We start from the raw sequence: 22,819 nt of genomic DNA, 5'->3' as shown, positions 1-22,819 counted from the left end.
AGTGTAAAATGGTTTACAAAAAAAGCACCTCCTGCCAAATATATAACAGGTAATTCAACAGCAATTTATTAAATATTTAATAGAAGAAAATCTATTAAGAGGGAATGCATCTCAAGGGTTTATGAACAGTGCCCGTTAAACAATGTAGGCATCATATACTGTCTTTGGACTCTAAACAGTGACCAGTCATGATAAGGTGGGCAACAGTGGGCTCATCTCATTTTGATAATTCCAAGTTCCTAGGTCATGTTAATGCCTTCTACTGGAGAACCTGAGGGAAAGATTGGGTACATAAATTGAAGTAAAAATGACTGTCTTATTCCAATTACGATCATCCATCCAGTGCATGCACAGTCTAATATTCTCAAACCTGAATGTAAGTTTCAGACAATTGATGCTCGGAGAAGCATCCAGGTTGACAATATTTTCTAAAGGTTCTACAAATTCTACCTGTTAGGAAAAATGAGATGAACCCAGTGGCACCAGCATTGCATTTCACAAGACTAGTACTTTATTACTGAACAACATCCCAATTACCCATGAACTTGTATTCTTGCAACTACAGTTCTAACGGGCAAAACAAACTAGTATTCTATCTTACAAATAATGTTCCACTTGTCTTAAAATCAATACATAACCATAAGTCACATTAGGCAATCGTATAATAATAAAATTAAAAAAAAACTTTACACGAGTCACTGCGATTTTTAAGGAATTCCTCTGCTCCAGTACATAGAGGATTAGGCTGTGTCTTGGGATCTGTTGGGAACACAATTGTTTGGGTTAGTGCATGAATATGACATCACAAGACTGCTGAATTCATTTTAATGTGTCAGACAAAAGTAGATCACAATAAATGCCTAATAAATTGGATATTGAAGTACTGATTGACTTACAGATGTTCATTATTTAGTCCGATATATTTTGTATCCTATTCGGATCACATTTAGTAAAGCAGAATGAAATAGATTACAAATATTAACAAGTAATGTCTTGCCTTCATGAGGACCCTTGACTTTCTTTCGGCTTTTCAAGTGTAGATCCATTTTCTTCTACGCCCGCCTGGGTCATCAGGTCAGCAATGTTCTTTTCCAGGTCATCAATCCGTGTGCTCATCTCATCAAGTAGAAAAGCAGTTAAAGTCAATAATGACTCCAGTGAGGTAAATAATTGGCTTTATAGCATGCAAATCTACAGAACAGTGGCTGCAAATGATCATCACTATGTTCATTTTCATTATTATTATTATTATTGCTCTTTGCATATGACAAACACAAGCTTGCATTTAAAGGCACTATGAAAAGTTTGGATATTCCTTCCGATGATTTGGTCTGACATGGTCTGGAACTGGTCTTGCATCTGCTGCAGCAATGTTTGCACCTGGAAAAAAACAAGATGCAATAGTTTAAGATTAAGACTATCATTCCTGACAGTATGAAAACAAAAATCTGAATCCTGTGTATAGTTTTTCCATTTTTTTTTTTTATAAATTGGGGAGCATGTTTATCTGATTAATTCATAAACCAAAGTTATATACTTGATTGCAATTGATAATTTTGCAGTAGATCAGTTTAAAGAATTACTCGGGCAACATTAATGACGATTGCTACTGACATTTCTTTTACTAGGGTTTTATTTGGGTAAACTCTTACGTAGCTTTTTAATAAAAAGAAACGCAAACTTAGAATACGCAGCGCTTTGTAGTTGCCATTTGATCTGCAAATGCAAACTAAATGGCTGTGTCCTCCCAACGACACTTGTTTAGCATCGTTAGCCACATCAGGCTAACCTGCTAACGCGAGTTTTCCATTTACACTAAGGCTTTTACAACTCACCACATTTGTGAAGTCCTGCACGGACTTGGGGTCTGTCTCCGCCATATTCTGCTGTGGGTCAATATTAATGCCTCTATAGGTCTGTTTATGATTTCCCCAAAAATGATCCCTTGTCCGGAATTGCTAACAGCAGTAACTTGGTGCGAGCCACTGCGCAGTCAGCTGTTCCGCGAAAAAAAAATCTCGCGAGATTTTCCATCGGCCACTCAAGTGAAGGTGCGTGCGGTTTAGTGTTTTCAGCGTGGCACACGAACGGTAGATTGTAGTATTGTTTTTCTTTTTTAATTTAAAGCCATTGGTGGATAAACAGGCCAAAATGAGTTTTTGCCAAGATCCGAGTATTTAGAGGCAGCGTTCGTGTTTTGTGCTCACATGGAATGTTTGGGAAACAAATTCCAACCTAAATTGAGACAGTGCGCGTGGTTTGCGCGTATGCGGGTGCGTCCCTGCGGCCCTTCTACTAAGATAGAAACAGATCAAATTAAAAGTTGAAGCTGTCAAGGAGTTTTGCCTATAAATCAACTTTTTTCCAAGTGGACCCCTTGTCGCTGCAGGAAAGTGAATGAAGGCAAGTAACTATTGCAGAAACTGCATATTTCTTTTTAGAGTAACACAGAAGTCAAGTTTTTTTTAAATTAAACAATTTTTAGAAACTCTGAAGACTCTCTAAGTAACTTATTCTGCTGTTGCATTTTTTTGAATTGTTATGGAATCATTGTCTGTAGATTGTACCTCCAAAACAACTACTGTAGTACTACAGTACTGCAGTATTTTGTGTAGACATGCCAGTGGCCAAGCCCCGTGATGTTATGGCTGGCTTTCATAAACAAAACTAACTCTGTTCAGATTGTCTTTTTAGATACCTTTGCCATGACGTAAAAGCAAAAAAAAAAACATGTCTCAACTGGACGTACGGATAAGAATATTTTGGAGTTATGTTGTAAATGGTGCCAGTATGCTATGAATGTTATACAATGTCTTAACTGTCTTGTGACCTCCGTGTATGATTTTTTTAAAAGGCTTACCACCGCATAGCCTGATGATTGTGTTTTCTGTCTCAAAAAGTGTCGGCTACAAAGCCATAAACTAGACACTAGTGTGACTTGTCAGCTGACACCAGCGGTTCTTTATTTTGCATGGGACAAAGAAGTTAAATACTAAGCACTGGGCTCAGATTCCAAAGTCGAATTCACCATTTTTTATACAATTTCCTGGTCCTTTGTTTGCTTCCTCTAAACATTTTCAATTCTTGTTAGTCCGTATCTGATAGTGATCTTCCTCTTTAACGAATCTACTTGCTAAAGCGGTTATTGGATACCTCCTCCTGCAGTTGTCAGCAGTATCATGTCATCAACACTTGGGGGTGTCACACGTTCACTCTTGAACATCAAATGTTATTTTAAACAAATTGGCGGCTCGGTGGTTTAGTGGTTAGCACATAGGCCTCACAGTCGAGGGGTCCTGGGTTCAAATCCCTGTCATTTTACCTGAGTGGAGTTTGCATGTTCTCTTTAGGCCTGTGAGGGTACTCTGGTTTCCTCCCACATTCCAAAAACATGCATGGTAGGCTAAGTTGACATTCTAAATTGCCCCTAGGTATGAATATGAGCATGAATGGTTGCCTGTCTCCTCGTGCCCTGTGATTGGTTGGCCACCAATTCACAGTGTCAGATGGGAGTTGAGGGCTTGAACTATGTTACTGTTGATTCTTCAGCTCTAGACTACTGGTGGACTATACGGATAAGCTTGGAAGAGTGACTCTGCATATTTTCAACCTTGGCCACAGTCTGCAGAAGTTCCCCACCTTATGGCTCCAGTTTCTTAACTAGGTCTATAATGTCTTATGTGTCTTGTGTCTGTCTTGCTACTGTCAATAAGGGATGAAATAAAGTTCTAATCTAAATGTGATTTTATTACTCTAATGGGATGTTCATGTCTCACACAAATACAATGATTTTCCCTCTTCTCAGGTTCCTTGGACACATCTAATGCTTTCCTCGCGTGATGGATCCTCAAGTTGCTCTACAGGACGAGAAAACTTCCTGGATGCTGTTATCCTGGTTGGCTTCCAGCGTCATGATTTTTGGGGGTTCCCTGCCATATGTGCCTCAGTACCAGGAGATTCAAAAGAGCAACAATACTGAGGGGTTTTCGACCAGGGTGTGTCTGGTCTTGCTCATAGCCAACATCCTGCGAATCTTCTTCTGGTGAGGGCAGCGAATTGTTTACCTTAACAGTGGCATAATTGCAATTTTAATGATACTATTTACAACATATGTGTTGAAAATGATGCATGAATGAAAGGGCATACCTTACAAATGTGTTGAGACAACTTTTTGGATATTTTTTTTTAATTCTCATCATAAAAAAGCACGAGAGTAATATTTTATTTCGACTTGTGCAGGATAGGAAAGCAATTTGAAATGACTTTGCTGCTCCAGAGTGTGGTGATGATTGTCACCATGTTTGCAATGCTTCACCTCTGCTGCAACATCCAAAACAAAAACCGTGTGAGCACAAAGCAGCATCGACTTTCAGGTAAGCAGCACAACACCTGAATGTGGGTACAATAGTGTGACATGATTCTGTGCACAGCTCAACTCAACAAAAAAGGGGACGTTTGGAAAATATTGGGATGTCAAAGTTGCTTGTTAAAATTCCTCATGGTTCTCAACATGGCCTCAAATTCATAATGTGGGTTCATTTCAACCATTCACAGTGAAGTATTTAAAAAGGGTAGACTGATATAAAATAAGCAGGGGTGATTATGTATGTTCGATTGTATTTTAGGTCAAAAGATGCAACTCCTGTTGTCATTGAAAATATAGGCATTGGATTAGATTGGATAACTTGGATAACACACATGAATATACACAATTTTGCATGATTGATTTGGGGAGGCTTGCAATAAGTTATACTTGGTAAACTTTTTGATTAGATACATTATTGGTGCAAAACTGATCTGAGAGAATGTTAAGCTTTCTGATTAAAAGCATTTGATGGAGGAACTGTTGCTTTGCCAAGTATTTACTCTTGTCATGTTAGTTTGCCTCAAAAATACAAATTGGCAGCATTATGTTGCAAAATGGGTTTGTAGTTGAGAGCGAGTAAATTATGAAAGCCCATCTGTTGCACCGTATATTGTACACTGCTATATGCTCATAGTAAATAGGACAATCATTTGATGAAAAGTGATGTTTTTTAGGCATAAATAATTCACTGTCAATAAAGGCGATTAATGTTCAATACACTTCAATTGGGAGGGTTTCATTAGCCTGAAACATTATCGTTCACTGCCAATTCTCCCCCTTTTTGATATTCATTTTTCAATAGAAACCCATGTTAATCAAGGATTAATTCAAATTTTAGATTCTTTTATCTATGTGTGCAAATCAGACATGCGTATATTGCCAACCTCAATTAGTCAGGAGCACTGGATCTCTACATTGGGTTAATGGGCAATTGAAAAGTTTTTCCTGTGTAGTAAGTTTCTAAAATAATCAGCCTGCCTTGCAAAAGTAAATGTCCCTTGAGGTTTGGTTTCAAAGGAGGTGGGGAGTGGGAGGTGGTCTGAACAAGAATAGATCTGAGAAGTCTTCTAGTGGAAACGAGTTGTCCTCTGTACACAGGCAAACACGCCCAACATATCAGAATCACCATGCTGTCAAGTAACTTCCTGTTTCTTCATTTCAACATGGTTTGCAAATTTGCAATGTCTCTACTTATCTATCTGATTTTCTTGAGTAATTTTGTCAGCATCCTTGTGGACATTTCCATTTCTAATTTGCCCTCACTGTTCCCCTTTTCTATGAAAATCTTCACGTCTCCTATTGTGAACGCGTATACTTTGTCTGGCCAATTAGAATTTGTGAAATATACAAAACACTAAATTATTCACTGTCTTATTAGCAAATTATGGATGCATGGAGCGTCTCTCAACAAAAAACAAAACATGTGGTGCATTACCCTACCATGAACTGTTGTTTTCATGAGTTACATTTTTGTCCAATAGGGAGCAGTATTCACCAAAATATCAATTAAGTCCAAATTTAAATTAGTTCAGGAGTGAGTCTTGTAAAAAAAAGACTCAACTGGCCAAATTGATTTCATTATCCAGAATAAAATAAAAGGTAATAAATATTATGGTATGGGAGCCATTTTATAGCAAGATTTTAGCATTTGAGTGCAGAATGGGATCATGCAGCCACTCACACTTGCCTGCAAAACTTCAACACTGAACTCAAACCAGCACACACTCAAATTACACATGATGGAGCCTAAACAATTGCATTCACATAATCTGTGACACGCATTCAATTATTCTGTCTACTTTCAGTATGCTTCCTTAAGTTATTTAGCTTTTAGGATTGCTTACACAGGATTATTTAGAAATAAAATGCCCGAGAGTGAGAAGTGTTGGAGACAATTTTGCATTTTGTCTTTTATCATTACATTGAGCTAATTAAGACTTGATGTTTATTTTCATCAAGTCTTAAATGGAAATGATGGTTCAGCAGGTGTTATATTGTTATATTTTTGCTGTAGAGAAATTTCAGTCTAATTAGTTTTGTCACAAGCTGTGGCTGCACTCTTTATTTCCGGTGTTTTTAATTATTTTTTGATTCAAGTCAATGAAGTACTTCTTTTCCCCATTTGCAATGGCATTGGCAAATATTTTCCACCATAGAACGTGACCAAATTAAGTTTTCTACATTTTTTAGTTCAATCTCGGTCAGTGTTCTTCATTTTTTGTTTCGCATCGGCTCAAACTGAAAGGGCTAGGCGTACAGAAATGCACAACAGGCAACAAATGTGCCATTTTAGCTGTGATTCAACAAATTGTCCATGCCAAACCATCAAACCTTACTGAACTGAAAGTTTTGTCAAGAAGAATGGTCCAAAATACTTTCAACCAGAATCTAGGCCTCATTGAAACCTATAGAAAGTGATTTGAGACTTATTTCTGCACCATTGTGCACACATAGTATACAGTGTGTATGGGTCTGTGTTCTTTTGCGAGCTTGTCTGAACCTGTATTGTAAGCATTACTATTTCTGTGTTGTCCTTGATACATCACCCAAGCACATGGGAGGGGGAGAAAAATTGGTGCTCACAAAATGCTGCCTTGTGCTTGAAATACATCTTGAAAAAAAACAAAACAAAAGTCCAACATTGTTCCTTTGGAATGTTACATTCTTTTCTGTTTTGTGCACAGGTAAGCTGTAGCTTAATGACTCTCGCTCTTTTGGAAGTTGCACCAATTGAAATTCAACTAATCTTCGGCATTCTGCCACATTCAACTTGGGGTAACACACGGTTCATTTTTTTTCTCCTCTGCATATTTAAAATGACATATTGCAATTTGCTTGGCACTTGTCCATGGTCAGGAATAGGCTTGTAGCTAACTTGAAGCTTTTATCTAAGTGAAGGTGAGGTCTTAGGCTGTCTCCAAGCAATCTGCAACAGGTGGAATGCCAATGGGTGCTAAATACAAACAAATGATTGCAAAATACATTTCTTGCATCCAAGATCAATGTAACCAACAGTTCATTACAGCACGTTAATTTCAGGCAAACTAACCGGCTCCACTTCTAGGATATATGGTAGAGATGGCAGATTGCCAACACAAGCTCATCAAAAGCGTGTGAGCCCTGCTCTAAAACTTGTGTAGTTTGGGTAAAACATTGACTAAACTAATGCATGCCGTATCTATTATTCATTGAAAAGGACACGGAAAACTTGTCTAAGTCACAACATTAAAATGTGCATGTGACTGACTGGGAAAGTGCTCAAATGGCGTGTTGAATTCTTAAAAAGCACATTGAAATACTGCACATCTAAGTCCCAATCGTTACACTTCACTCTAATAAGGGGGTCATTTTGCCTGAAATTGCACATGTCCTCAGGAAATATAGCCGCATCAGAAAAAAAATCAGATGAAGTGCATTTTGGGCCAGAGGGCATGGATTCTGGGGATATTATTTTTAATCTCCCTGTCATTCTTGGATGCTCATAGTGCACATTGGTCCTTGACTCTGCAATGTCAAGGAGGAGCAGAGATAGGCACACATCCCTGTGAGCTTTAAGCCCATTATTCATCCCATTAAACTAACCTGAAATGAGCTCAACCCCAACAATTGGTCCTTCTCTCCCAGGCTTTGTTGTGCAGCGCTCTGATTACAACCAATCACAGGGAATCGTGTGACAGAGTCAAACTCCAAAGCCCTCTGGCTCTTATGATGCTCCGTAATTCTCAAACACGCTACAACCCACAATTCAGTACACTCTACAGTGGTCTGTGTATGAATATATAGTAGTACATATAGTATTGGAGCTTTCCATCGTTATCTCAATAATTAGTGAACCCTGAGATTAATACCTTGATAAATGTTAAGCCTAACGCCTATCAAGTAAATAAAGTGCTTTACAGTATTGTTTGTGAGAGGATTAGTCGACTATTTGCAAAAAATAATCAATGATTAGTCAACTTTCCCCCCCAAAATATTGGTGGCAGCTCTATTATGATTACTACAAAGCAGAAATTAACTACAAGAACAATTCACAAAGTTGATGGTTGATGTTTTTTTTTTTAATTAACTAATCTCTTGCATTTTCTGTATGCGAAATTCTGTATATTAATCATGCGATCAAGTGCTCGCTCACTAGTGTGCCTTTCTCCATTTTTCCTGTTGTTGATATTGATGGATTGATTACTGGGTCCACAACGTTCATCCCAGTTCAGTCATTGATCTTGACACTGTACTGAAATGAGTATAGATTGTCTTTTAAAAAAAATGCTGCCAAGTCACTTTAAAGTAATTTAATGTATATTGGATTTAATACAACAATAACTACTGGCAACTACTGAAATATACTGGCATTGCATTCAATAGGTTGTGCCATTTGCACCTAAAAGACACAAAAAATATTTTATAATTTTCAAAAAAAGTACTAAATATTTAGGAAATATTTTCACCTATAATTCTAATGTGATCTTGTCAAGTTATGTACCGATTTTGAGTTAAGATACATTTTTTTTAATACGTAAAGTAAAATCTTTCACAGGTTTGAGCTTAGCAACTGCAAATATGAATATCATCGACTAAAAAGGGACTGTATGGTATACTATTTAGTGCATAATATGAAGGAGAAAAGTAAAAGTGGCCTTATGAAGGTCAATTGACTCTCCATCTAAATAGCTTATAATGAGGTCCTGCTGTGCTAATTATTTTGCTCTTGGATTGGGGTAGGGTAATTGGAGCTAGAGGAGGTTACGTCAACAAATGAAGTCTTGGAAATACTTGCTACTGTTTCCAAATGTATTATTTACAATGATTTATACTCTCTCACTTACTTTTATGCACCACTTAGTATTTCTAAACCTGCATTGTGTCATAAATGTATCAGGATGGTATCCAAGTGCATGTAGATCTACTGCATAACCTATCAGTTTAGTTATATACTCTGAATTCTGGTTTGGTTGAAGGATTCTTGTTAAAATAGGAAGTAAAGCTAAATTTCATCTTCATTTTTGTTCAGCTATGGTCTCGTAAGCATTCCGTTTTGTGTGGGCAGCTGGATGGAAGGGAATGTATTTGGTTAGTCTATTGAATTTTGCAAAGTCATTTCTCGAGTTAATTTTCCCAACATTGGAACAAGCTGTGTCAATCGCTTCACGTGGAAAATGGTTTTATTGGCTTGTTCTGATCTGTATCACAATATGCGTTGTTATAGTTATGCATGTGGTTGCATGACATGTTTGAGTCTGGTTTACGACTGAATCTCATAATTTACGTTTTCTGTTGTGAGCAAGCCGAATCCATCTTTGCCTTTAATTTTGCTAGTCATGTATCTTATGGAGGTCATCTTAGTTGAATGGGAAACCTTCAACATACATCATTATTATCCTTCCAATACCAGTTGTTCATCAATCCTCCCCTCTTTTTGTTAGTGGCAGTATCTTTCATTTAGTTTACTTGCTTATCTCACAAGGGCAAAAAAACCCCTCATTAATTCTGTATCTTTCCTTATAGAGCCAATTAAATATGGTAGTATGGCCCACTGTGTTGTTATCTAAAGACCAGGAGTCCTTCGCTGTTCAACAATTCGTTTTTATCAGATCCAATCACCTTTACTCACATTTAAATTAGATTAGATAACTTTATTCATCCCGTATACAGACATACATATACACATAAATATATATACTTTGTCAGCCTGCAGAAATTAGTATCAATATTTACTTTTAGTGTGGATGTAGTCTTCCTTAACTGTTATTACTCATGTTTATTCAATTTCTTAAACATTATTTAGTGTAAATTGATTGAATACTTATGTAATTGTATTGAAAATAATTTCCAAAGCATTTGTACTGCCCTGCGCTTTTACAAAAGGCTATAAATCTTGCTAAGGATCCAGTTTATGGGAAACCCTGTACAGTACAAGTAGCATAAAACTGTTCATCTTTTACCATCTTTCTATTGACATGTTTAGTGGTGTGTTTGTAAGATCACATATGAGGTAGCTTAGAGCAAGAAAGTGTGAGAAATTGAGTGTAGTTAATTGAATGTCCTGCTCTTCTGTCTCTGTCATGCCCTTCCAGCATATGTTATAACAGAGGAGTGTAACGCTCCAGTGGCGCATCACCTCTTTAATTCCATCTTTCCTTATCAGCAACTCCTTCATTCTGAGCTCCAAAGTCACTGCTATTCAGCAACTTTGACTTCCCCTCGACATGTCCATTTAACAATTTAAAAACACAATGTGGTCAAATGTTTGTCTTTCAAAGCATTTTTTTTTTTGGTCAACTGTTTAAAATAATTAATCAATACATAATTTATATTAGGTCGTATACACTGTGATTTTCCTTTTCATTATCTTGCTGAATTTGCATTCATTAATTCATTGAGCTTTACTTCACCAAGAAATAGCAGTTTCATTAGAAGAGCAAAGCCTCCAAGTGATTAAAAAGATGTATGCCAAATACTGTCACCCTGAATTAATCCCATACATCTAGTACAATACTGCGTTTTCCGGTAGCAAGCTACATTCATAAGAGCTAATGAGCACAAGAAGCTTTACAATGGGACACCTGGGGGAATGTGTTGTTGAGACATAATTTGTACATTTGTATTGCACAGAAATATTGCACCTGGAGGGTTTGTCTTCAAAGTTGAATGTTACATCCCCCAGAGCAGTTTCTATAGAACACACATGCACACACACACACACACACACACACACACGCACAGAAATGTCAACATTGCTGCCTTTAAATTCAAAACCCATCAGTTTCTTCATAACTTCTTTGGGAGGAAGAATATAACAAATATCTCTTTTGTAGCCATGGTCAAATTCAGTATGAAATGTTCTCTTTGTCCACAGAGGGAACATTTTCTTAATACAGGTGCATGTATAAATTCCCTTGTCTTTTTGGGGATTAACGATTTATCTTTTTTAGGGTTCTCCAGCGTAACTATACTAACTGAATCAGAGCATGAGGCGGATACACTGGACTGATTACCCTTCAATCATAAGAATGGGTGAACATGCCTATGAATTGACCTTGGGTCTGTTGCATCACAAGTAGCTATTGTATTGCATGGAATGATATGCAGTTATCAGATAATTGTAGTCGCGCGCGCGCATTTTAAGATGCAATTTCAAAATGTAATCACCCACTAACAACATGGGTCATGTGGGGAGGCCAGCAACTGCATCACAACTGGCTGGGAATGTTTTGTGTGTGGTATAATTGGGCAGTTTGCCATAATCCTGGTGATTATGAGGAGGCTGTTTGTTGACAGATATTTGTTTCAGGACATCTTAACCAGATGTCTTTGTTGTTATACTGTGGAACAATGTGGTCCACAGGCAGAAACTTAATTTGGCTGGTTTATTCATTATGTACAAAAGATACGATTGCATTTGTGACAAGTGGCCTGTGAAGCAACAAATTAGAAAGAGGATTAATCATCAAAGCAGCAACGATGTGTGAAAAGTAAATACAAGTGTGTTCACTGTTGTCATCCCCCGTACAGAGAGGCTGAAGATTGAAAAAAACATTAAATCGAGTATAATCAGAGTAATTTAGACTGTAAGCTTTTTGCTATGGGAACATAGTGTGTGAATTTATGTCAGATACTGTCTTATTAATGTTGAAATGTATGTTAGACGTGTACTTTTAAGAAGAAATAGTACACAAATAAGATAGAAACAACCCTGGATAAACATTTTTTTGTATTTACTAATCAGGAAAAATCCATGGAATAGTACTTCCTTTTTTTAAAAGGATTTTTTTTTTTCATGCCAAATCATTTGTCATATGCTTTTCATGAACAGAAGCCGTCGTAAAATTAAAGAGTGCAATTGGGTGGGAAGGTCAGAGCTACTCTCTGTAAAAAAACTAAATTGCAGAACCCTCTTGGTGATCCCAGTGAAACTTGAAAATTATTACTTTCAATACATTTATACTGACAGATAGTCACAAATTCTATACTAGGTAGTGTACGTGCAGACACACCTGCACAATGTGGCACACTGAGTTTGCACAAAGAGAAGGAATTTTGAGGAATAACTGTTTTGACATTTTTTTCTCCGCTTAAAATTTGACTAACACTCTTCAAAAGGTTTGAATTGAATGGTTTGAGTATTTGTAGAACTGCAAGTCTTCCTACTGAAAGCAAAATAGGCCAAATATTTTGGTTACCACCACATACGTCTCCAATACTTCTCGCAAAATAATTTGATGGTATTTGATGAATTTAAAACATAATGATAGAAAAATAATAATAATTTACATCTCTCTAAAATTGAATGGACGTCTGTTGTGGTTAATGCCAGTTACTTTGTTGACAAAATTGGAATTCTTAGTAGAGAAGATTCTCCTTCCCCATAAAGCAATGTCAAATACGTAAAAAAAAACATGCCAAATGAGTTATTTCAACTTTATACACAAAATGTTATAAAAGAAATTATATGTATATGGCCTTAGATTAAATCAAGCTTTGATATTCATAGTACACACGATTGCGATCATTCAGTAGCAGTAGTTTCCACACGACAGAGTGCAGAACTTGACAAGTTGGTGATGTCGCATAGAGAGCAGTGAGCACTGACAAACGACCATCAAGAGGATGTTCACACATCTTCAAAGCGGGAGACAGACCTCTTTCTCACAATGCTGAGTCAGAATCTCTCCAAGCCCCCTAAGCTGTCACTCTTCATCGCCATCTTGATGCCTCTCCTCTCCCCACGGTGCTGCACTTCAGCTCCAGCTCGCCCTGGTGGGATCAGCGTTCATACATCTGTTTGAACGACTCCGAGCCACTGTGATTTAGAGTCCTTCCATTTCTCAGATGCCCCCCCCCCCCCCCCCCCCCTGGTGTGAAACTGTCTATCCGTTCTGTCCATGCTGCAGAGTCTCCTAAACATGATATGCTGTCATATGTGTAAACTTGGGAGTATGACTTCACATCGTCACACTGTGACCTCATATTAAGATGCTGTCCCCAACCCGGAATAGCTCTATGCTTGATATAGAGAGCGGTTTCATTATTTTTTACCGATTGCACTTTAAGTGCATGGTGAAAAAGTTCTTCACCTTCTTGGAGATTTTTTTTCAAGCATCCTTCTGAACTCACCACAGATGAGACACAAGGTCATTTGTAAAAGGGCACATCCCTCAGGTGGTCGCATAGCAACAACTGATCTAGGGCTCAATCATCTCTAAGGGTTGTTCATGATGTCTTAGGTTTGATCCCAGAGGTGCGAATGAGCTTTTTGAATCAAAACTAAAACGTTTGAAATAATTAATCAAATTCATCTAGCTTGTGTTTCACCAGGTGCTTCCAAATCAACATAACACAACATTTGGTAGGCCTTTTAAAGGCATATATTTTACTATGTGTTAATTTAAAACGCACTCGGGGATTTTAAAATAATTATAGTACACCATTTTAATGGTCGAGAGCATTATATTTGTGACCAAATAGGTTCGAAATTATTATAATTTCAAAATAGTCCTGTTCTTTGTTGAAAATATTCTAATGTAAGTGTTACACTTGAAACTGGTTAAAAAAGTTAAGATAACCCAACAAACTTGTTAATCCATCTGTGAATAAGACAGAGTTGGCTTCACTCGCTGGGTTCCTTAAAGCTTGTTTAAAAAAAAAAACTGATAAGAAGGCGGGGCAATCTAAGATACTTGAATTTGATCGCCTAAAAAAAAAAATGTCATTTGGATGTGATTCTACATAGCTCAATCAAAAAGTGCCAACATTCAGCCAGCCCAGAGCTGCCATAGTACCATAGGTTGTGCTCTTAATGTTCTCAAAAGTGTGGAGTAGTTCTTTTCTTGGCCTTTCAAACTTTTCACAACAAATTGCAAAATGTTGCACACTTTGCTAAACTCAACCAGATCACTTGATGAAAACTTTCGAATCAGCAAGTCATAAGAAAGAAAAAAAAAGGAAAACATTGAGGGGATAGAAATTAGGTTGTCCAGTAGAGGAAGCTTAGGATGATGCATGATATGAGCGGAAAAATAAACGGGATGCCCTCATGAATGATGCATGATTTTTCCCAGCAGTAGATTATACGGGTAAACATAGAAGACAAAATAACTGGAGGATTAAATGGGATGGAGAGATAATAGCAGAGAAGTAGGTGTGTTGTACTATATGTGAAAATGGACTGCAGCGTGTGTGTGGTAATATGCGGGTAAGTGCTTCAGTAAGTGCGGTAGAGAAGGAAGCTGAATTAGAAATCACACTGACTGACATTAGGGGCAAAAGTTAACAAGTTGCTCTTGTCAGCATGTTGGAACTTTAAGATCTTACAGCCTGATAGGAAAGTTAATGAAAGTCTTCTTTGAATGGTGAAAGGCTGCCTACAAATATCTATGAAATCTGAACTTTACAGGTTTTCAAGTTCTCATCTCATTTTCTGAACTGCTTCATGATCATTAGGGTCGCGGGGGTGCTGGAGCCTATCCCAGCTGACTCCGGGCCAGAGACAGGGGACAACACCCTGAATCGGTGGCCCGCCAAGTTGTTTTTATTAATGGCTAGTGCATAGAAATAAATTCAGTGTTTGTGTCTATTTTGAGGTATGAGTTACTCCCCAAGGGTCAATTTGTGTGCTGTTGTGTCCTTAAAAGGTCTTGTGTTTGTGTATAATCCTTCCCTGTTTTATCAGCTGTGAGCAATGTTCACTGTTTGGGGTATCGTGGAAACAAAGCCATTCATCATGTTCACTGTTTGCCACATTGCACACGCTACAAGATTCTTTCTCTGTGATACTTTATCTGAAATTCAAAGAGGCTGATACGCTTCACTGAATGAAATGAGAAAGTGTGGTCTTAATGTGTGCTACAGCTACATTTAAGATTACTTGTCGGAAAGGAAAAAATGGAAATAATACCAAAGGGTTGAATGGGAGTGTGTCTGTAAGAGTGCAAAGAGTTTGACTGCCACTGTTTTTCTCTTGTCTCCTTTCATTCACTGGCAGGTGACACTTTTTTTTCTCCCTGCGAACTGTCAGCAGTCCATCTCCAGTTGTCAGTCTCCATGACAACTGAGCAAACACCTTACAGATAAGAAAATGCTATATTTGTTTTCCAAAAATAGGAGAAAAAAAAAACAAACCCAGACATTTCATGAGATGTCTTGTGCAGTCGAGTGATATCAAATGCACAATTAGCTTCGAATTTGTATCTTTAGCTTTCGACGAAATGGCGGACTACACTCGAGACTGGTCGCCTGTCAGTCGCAGGGGACACACAGAGAAAGACATTTTGGTCACAGCTTTGTTCGTTGAACTCATTATTTGAACTGGCTCACTTAAAAAAATTCTATTTGTATTTATGTCCCGTTTCGTTTTTAGTTTTGATTGGAATTTTAGTCATTCTAAATTCAAATACAGGCATACACAAACAGCACCCCTGCATTCTGCTCTTGATTCGCCCGTTTTACTTAGATTCTGTTGATTGCGGCTTCCTACATTTAAAAGAAATAAAAAAGGCAGGATGCTATCATGAGCAAAAGCAACTGCTTTTTTTGGGTGTTTTTTTTCCCAAAGGAAAATGTGATGAATGGATTGGTTGAGTGCAAAAATAGTAAGATAGCCTTTTCACTTCTTTTAATAAACTTTCTAAATCTCTAAAGTATTCTTACCATAGGTTTGGTTATTCTAAAGTAATTGAAATGAAATTGGTTTGGGCACCCTCATTTATCTTATTCCATACCCTTCTACATCTGCACCATATTGATTTAGGTGTGCAGTCATTGCTGAATTTTTATGCATCCTTTAATGAAAGACCTATATGTGTTTCTTTCAATCAATTTCTCTCTCTGCTGCACCTTATTTCCGTTTTTTTTCTCCCCACATTGTACATTTTTAGACTTGGATCCCCACTATTTCTGGAAGTGGAATGCCTTTGAGGACTACCTTCTCTTCTGTTTTGGCCTCAGCGTCCTATGTGCCTTGCTCACCATGTTGCTGCTAGACTCTACCTTGTTCGTAGAGATACTGGGCTCACTGGCTGTGGTTTTTGAGGCCATGCTGGGCCTCCCTCAACTACTACAGAACTTCCAGAACTACTCTACCAAAGGAATGAGGTATGTAGTGCACCGTTAGAGGTCAAATACAATTTAGGAATGGGCTGTAATCTCACTGGCAACAAATGCAAGTCATTTCCATTTGCATGGAATAAGTATGCAAATCAGGTCATTTATAATCATAAGGGGGAATGTGGGAAAAACGCTACAGTCAATGCTTTTGTGTTTTTTTAAACCCACTATAATCTGCATAAATTTAGCCCCTGCTATACTAATACTGAATATTTAGACTTATGCACTATGTGTAAGAGCTCACCGTTGGAGTTGACAAGTTTGAATAACTAAATAGATAAACATGGATGCTTTTTTTATTCCATTATATCTTGCTTTTTACTCTTCTGTCATAAGTATGAGGACACATGGAAGGAAACATGTAAGACATTGGAAATTGATGGCTGGGTGAATAGGATGAATATGGATAAGATGCTGTTAGGACCCAATGAAGTGACCAGATCAGCAATTCAGTGGGTTGTGTTGAGGCATTGATTGTAGATTTATTGGCAAATAAATGAATTGTTTTGTCGGTACATACTGGAAGGTTAAATGAGAGACACTTAGAGGATGGTTCAATAGAAGGACCATTGATGAATAGATCAGCATGACAAATGAATCATTGGTTGAGAAAATATAGATAAATGAATGGATGTTCAACTCATTTGATTCAAGGATGACAACAGGAAAAGTAACTTTTTGAGTGATAAATCATGTCTGGGCAAATTAGTCTATCAAACAAAGGAACAATGGTGTGCTGAAGCAATGACTAAGTGGATGTGTCAAAGTATAAATGATAAGATCAGATGGATAAGTGTTCTTATAGACCATGTACAATTATTCTGTGGTTTCATTTGATGAAAATCACAGACTTTGAATTGCATAAATATACCAACTGCTTTTCTCATGGACTTTATCTAATAACATCTGAGCTGCTCTCATTATATTGGATGATGTTTTGGGTGTCTCCCAACACAGCTTGATCGTCATCATGCACGTAAGGTCGACAGGACATTTCCAGCCTGTGTGGAAACCTAATTATTGAGCTCCTTATGTCACATCCCATCCAAACTACAAATGGTATCACTCTTTGTTGATGTGTCTGCAAAGGGTTCAGACACAAGGGAACAAGTGTTCACACTGTACTTTAAGATGATACTTCACTGAATATGATTCACTGTTCAATGGCCTGAGGTTGTTTTGGGTGAAAGTACCCTATATCACATAAAGCACGATTCAATCTGGCATTTTTGAAGCAAAAATTCAGTGTGTATCTAAATCTTGCCATAGATAGAATATGCAATAACACTGCATTAGCTTCCTTAGATGACTGATGAAAAGGCCTGCTATTTTATCACGTCTATGGAAAATGCCTGCGTGCTCCACATTATGATGATAAATATCATCAAACATTTAAGTATCCTGTCATTCCCATATTTTTTTTCATTCACTGGAGTGATCAAAATGTATGATAATAATCTAATGTCAACCTCAAGGCAATATTCATATTGAAAAGATGTTCAGCATTTTTGCACCAATAAGAAGACCAGATCATGCATTACTCACTCACAAGACAAAAGCTATTCCTCTTACAATGAGATTCGGTGCTTGTGTCTGTGCTGACGTTATATTTTTGGAGCATCACAAGCCATTTTAATTTGTTGGATTTGTTTTGTCTCTTGTTCTAGTCCAACTCAGCCACCCACAGCGATCTTTTGTTCGTACATTCAAGGTAGTAATTAAATTGCGTGCGATCGCGAAAACAAATCACACAAAAACTGCACATATCAGCAAGTAACTCAAATTGTATGAATAGAGTGTATACAAGAAACAAAGTGTAGTCTCTATGGGTGTTTTGGGTGAACTCGTGTGAATTGAATTCACATAAATCCATAGATTTCAGGAGGAACTATTACCGCCATGTTTTTTTTGTCATATTGGAGGCAATGACAGTGTGCATGTAGAAAAGGTCTTGGTGTGTGTTGTCCTTGGCTTGCTCGCACCCATTTTCACAGCTAGCTTCTTCTTTCTCTCCATTGTGAGCAGAACTCAATAGCAGCCTGATGACAGTTTCGTGTTTTTATTGAGGTGGCCTTTACCTCGCAGCCATCTCAGACCAGGAATCACAACTCCTTTACATCAGCCCCTGGAGGACATGGTGTAAACATGGTGATGACCTCAAATTGTTCCGTGGCCTATTTGAGCCAGCATGGTTTCCCAAAGGGCATCCCATACTGGAAAAGTGTAGGATAGACTGTCTTTGTAGCAATTTCAGAGAAGAGACGTGTGCATTTTAGTCATTTTTTTTTCCTGCTTTTTGCCAACATAAATTCTGGTAATCATATTTGGATAAATATTATGATGGTGTTTTTAGATGCCTTTTTTGCAGATCGTATCTGATACAATTCAGTATGTAGTCCTCTTTTTGGCCAAAGTCACTTGGAAAATCAGCATTGAAGATTGATGCGTGAACAAATGTAAAACAATAATAGCCTTGTCATTAACAAACTTACCAATACACCTCCATACCTAACCTTCATTTTATTTTGTAGAATCCATGATAATACAAGTATCTTCTTTTGTATTTGCCCATGTGCAATCGATAAATGTGCATTATTCATAGTTTGTGGGCCTACAAGGAGTTCTGCAAAAGAAAGGCCCAGTTAAATCTTCTCTTACATCTATTCGTGTGGGATTCAGATAGATGCACAAACCAGCATGTGTGAACTCATCAGTCCGGGGAACACATGGAAAGTTGTGCTGAAAAAAGAAGCGATTGAAGCTTCAAACATCTGCGCATTTGCTCTAGGCCGTATGTTGCAGTACCATCCGCAACTTGCTCGCTTTAAAATCGTTATTTTCCACCACATTTAGGAGTCAATATGTTCTCTTTTAGTGCAAATGCACTTAAAAGTGTAACTACTGATGTCTTTTTTAAATATATATATATATTATTATTTGTTTTTTTTACTTTTCTGAACTTTCATATTTCCTTAATCTGCCACAGTGTCGTCATTTTCTCCTCACCTTAATCCACTTTCAACCACAGCAAAGAAATCCATCCCTCAAGTGTCCAGTTCAGTAGTTCACCCCTTCCTCTCTCATTTCTCAGCACTTAACTCGGATAAAAGTGTGAGGTCAGGACCGGACCGATCAATGCAACTTGACCATGCTGAGCTGAGTGTGTCGTGGGTGAAGAATTCAGTGAGGATTCAGTGCTAAATTGTTAGTCCATTTGGTCTCTATACTACAAACAAAAACACTGCAAACACTACCAGTCAATGACTGGTGCAAATGTTAATATGAGAGGTGATGATCACTTAACCATACTTGAATTACGTCCTCTATGCGCATGTATAAATTGTCACTCTCTAAGCTTTGGCCACATCAAGCCTGGCATTGAATGTGCTCTCTATGTGAGACAGGCAAAATAAAGAGTCAACTGTGGGAATTTGATGTGTAGCTTCTAAAGATAAATGACCCCTAAATACTGTTTGGTCTCCATTGTGTGGATTGCCTTTGAGACTATACTTGTCCAGATGACCTGTTCGCTGTAATTATAGTGTGAATGACATATCTTTAATAACGGTGACTGTCATCTCTAGAGTAATTAAATCAACCAAAGGAGGGGAGAAAATAATTTTGCAAGGTAAAAAGGTCAACCGACGTCGTTAAGATAGTTGGGGCATTGTTGTGTGCTTGCAAAATCCTGCAGTGAGTGCAGTGGTCAATTTAGACTGCATAAATGAAGCAGACATGAACCAAAACCTATTTAGAATCAGTCATTTTGTATGAGTTAGTTGAAAAAGGACTGAATCTTTCTTCCAAAGAGCAAGTTAGTAAATATTTTGGAATCCAGATATAAACTAGTTTAATATAACATTTAAGAAAGTTCTGAGAAGCAAAACTTTGGTCTTTTTGTACAACTTTTCAGCAACTGAACTTCTGTGTTTACCCCAAAAGTTGAAATTGGCAAGGGAGCAGAAAGTTAGTGAGAATCCCATGTGCTCCAAACAAGCTCTCTTCTGGCAGCCTTTAGAAAGGGGGAGGATGAAGAGAAGGAAAAAAGACTGAGACTGCTGCAGGAAAAAAGGGTAGAGGACAATGGAGGCTTGCGGCAAATAACGTTTATTTTGTTATCCGCTTGTCATCTCTTTTTTAAGATAGACAGGTAGTGCAATTGCAACCGAGAGAAGTTAAAAATGAGGCAACCTTTTGACAACAACAAAGCCTCCTGAAGAAACTAGACCTTTTAATTGAAAAACCCTAGCCTTGGATACAAACATGACTAATTTGCAATTTTTTAGCATTATTCAACGTGCTTGACGATTGGCTTTCTATTAGAGGGTCTGCTTAAAAAAATCTGATGATTGGGGTGTTTAATGAAAAACCCGAAAAGGGAACAGTCAGATTTCCCTGACCACAACGCTTAACTGCTCACAGGCGTATTGTTTTTTTTTTTTTTTTGCTGTGTATTGCAATGAGCACCTTGCATTTTCATTAATTTTACTGACTTTGTAATTTTGCCTTGATTACAGAATCTCTCAGCATCTCCTAGAGGTAAAACTGTATCAGTATATGACGTATAATGGTTTTGGCATTTCCGTAGCAGTGCCATGTTCCTTGCCAGTGCTTTAAGGGAGCCCAGGGGACAAAGGAGAGTTTGACATGACTCTGCAAGGACAGCTCAAGGAGAGTACAGTCCATACATCCCAATGGTCATTAGGCATTTTTCCCTAACCTATATAGACTCATCATCCGTATTATTCTCATCTTTCTCTCTGGTGCTTTTCACGGGTGTCCCACTGCACCGTAGATAGATGCTTTCCTCTGACTTTCCTTTCTCCCCCACCTCTCTCAGACCCCCATAATACATCTTCTTGATGACTGATGGGCTTTCTTTCTCCAAGCTTCAGTCAGCGCTAATAAAAATGTATAAAGTCATGTTCCATTCATGCCAACGGGTATTCGCTCTCAAGGGATCGGGGTGGAGAAGAGAAAGAGGGCAGAGTACATGAAGCAGAAGTGAAGTTAGACCGTTGAGTGTGACGAGTAACAAAGTAAAGAAACATGACAGGGATTAAGGCCAGACAGACACGAAATGTAAAGAATGGAAGGTGAGCATGAATATTTCAAAGAAGGAGATCCAATTAAGATTAAATTAAATCAGGAGAGTGGGAAATGTGTGACATGATGCAAGATAAAGAACATGTTTCTTATTCTTCTACGCTTGCATCAGTCTGTTTGCACTGCTGATGACTGTTTGCTCTTTTTGTGTGGTTCATTTAGAGTACCCTCAATTTGCATTGTCTTACCATTACTGGTATATGTGCAGGTGCAATTGTTGCTTTTGATAAGGCTGACAGTTCGGCCTTGAGAGCAGGTATATTCTCTGTTAGTATATATTTTCTTTACAATAATACAGTAATGTATTCAACACAAACATACATAAAGCAATGAAGGTCTATAGATCTACACCCTGGCGGGGTTACCGAGGCAACTGGCTGTGAGTAGCAATAGGACTAACTACTGTTCCAGTTTTGTCTCATAATCAATAGCAGTGGACTTTGGCTCATGATTTCGTCTGTCTTTGCTCTAGTGTGAAGATGGTGTTGTTATGGATGGCAGGAGACCTCTTTAAGACGACCTACTTTTTGATAAACAACAGTCCATCCCAGTTCTGGGTGTGTGGTTCTGTCCAGATCGTCATTGATGTGGCCATTCTCCTCCAGGTGATCTTCTACAGGCAGGACATGCGTATGAAACTCGGTTGATCAACATAGAATCTTTTCTTCAGTTGTGATCCTACGAAACCCTTTCAATAGTTTTGTGGAAACAAATCTTTTTACTCGAAAGTCGCAATTTTAACCTTAAATCATCATAACGTTTCTGTGATAAAGCAGCATTTTTTTTTTAAACTTAGATACATCTTTTAGTTTTATAAGACTGAATTAAACTGTTTCTTTTTAGTGGAGAATGTTTAGAGGCAAGCATTACTCACATTGGCAGCTCCTTAGCTGCAGGTATGTGTTGCTCTAATGGCAGTTGTAACAAGCAGTGCTGCACCAGTGGACCTCCACTGGCCTCGAACGCTTGACTGATGAGTCTCTCCACATTGCTCCCATGTCATGTAATGTGCCCTTATTTTCGGGAGAACTTTTGGAATACCTGATGAGTGCTTGCAGCCAATTTCCATTTTTGCTGTTAGCACTGCCAAACCAAGGCTGAACAATGTACAGCTACTAATGTTCTCTAGCAAAGGCCATCAGTCTGTTTGTTAGGACTCAACTCTTCAGCTTTATTTGCAAAGTTTGCAGCACTTTTTCAGAGCACACCAAAGACAATCATTTAAAAAGCATCAGAAGAAAGATTAGC

At 37.9% G+C, this 22,819-nt stretch overlaps 2 protein-coding genes across 3 annotated transcripts; one reads left to right on the top strand and one right to left on the bottom strand.

The window, feature by feature from the left end:
* Nucleotides 1-43: 43 nt before the first annotated feature.
* On the bottom strand, nt 44-2,036 carry hsbp1b (heat shock factor binding protein 1b). The gene is made up of 4 exons (XM_077739897.1): nt 1,836-2,036; nt 1,314-1,380; nt 998-1,124; nt 44-759 (listed from the first exon to the last, which is right to left on the bottom strand). Exons 1-3 carry the CDS (start codon nt 1,878-1,880, stop codon nt 1,000-1,002), a joined length of 237 nt encoding a protein of 78 aa, XP_077596023.1. The 5' UTR covers nt 1,881-2,036; the 3' UTR covers nt 44-759; nt 998-999.
* On the top strand, nt 1,746-22,322 carry LOC144212200 (solute carrier family 66 member 2). Of its 2 annotated transcripts, none has more exons than XM_077739875.1 (5): nt 1,746-2,403; nt 3,806-4,042; nt 4,240-4,373; nt 16,237-16,453; nt 22,044-22,322. In XM_077739875.1, exons 2-5 carry the CDS (start codon nt 3,840-3,842, stop codon nt 22,216-22,218), a joined length of 729 nt encoding a protein of 242 aa, XP_077596001.1. In that variant the 5' UTR covers nt 1,746-2,403; nt 3,806-3,839; the 3' UTR covers nt 22,219-22,322. The 2 variants fall into 2 exon arrangements, with proteins under 2 accessions (XP_077596001.1, XP_077596010.1); XM_077739884.1 differs by lacking the exon at nt 1,746-2,403 and adding an exon at nt 3,550-3,664.
* The last annotated feature ends 497 nt before the right edge of the window (nt 22,323-22,819 follow it).

Source organism: Stigmatopora nigra, chromosome 2 (genome assembly GCF_051989575.1).
Source record: "Stigmatopora nigra isolate UIUO_SnigA chromosome 2, RoL_Snig_1.1, whole genome shotgun sequence".
In the NCBI taxonomy this organism is placed as follows: domain Eukaryota; kingdom Metazoa; phylum Chordata; class Actinopteri; order Syngnathiformes; family Syngnathidae; genus Stigmatopora; species Stigmatopora nigra.
The sequence above is the reverse complement of the archived record's forward strand: the minus strand, read 5'-3'. Positions and strand labels throughout refer to the sequence as shown.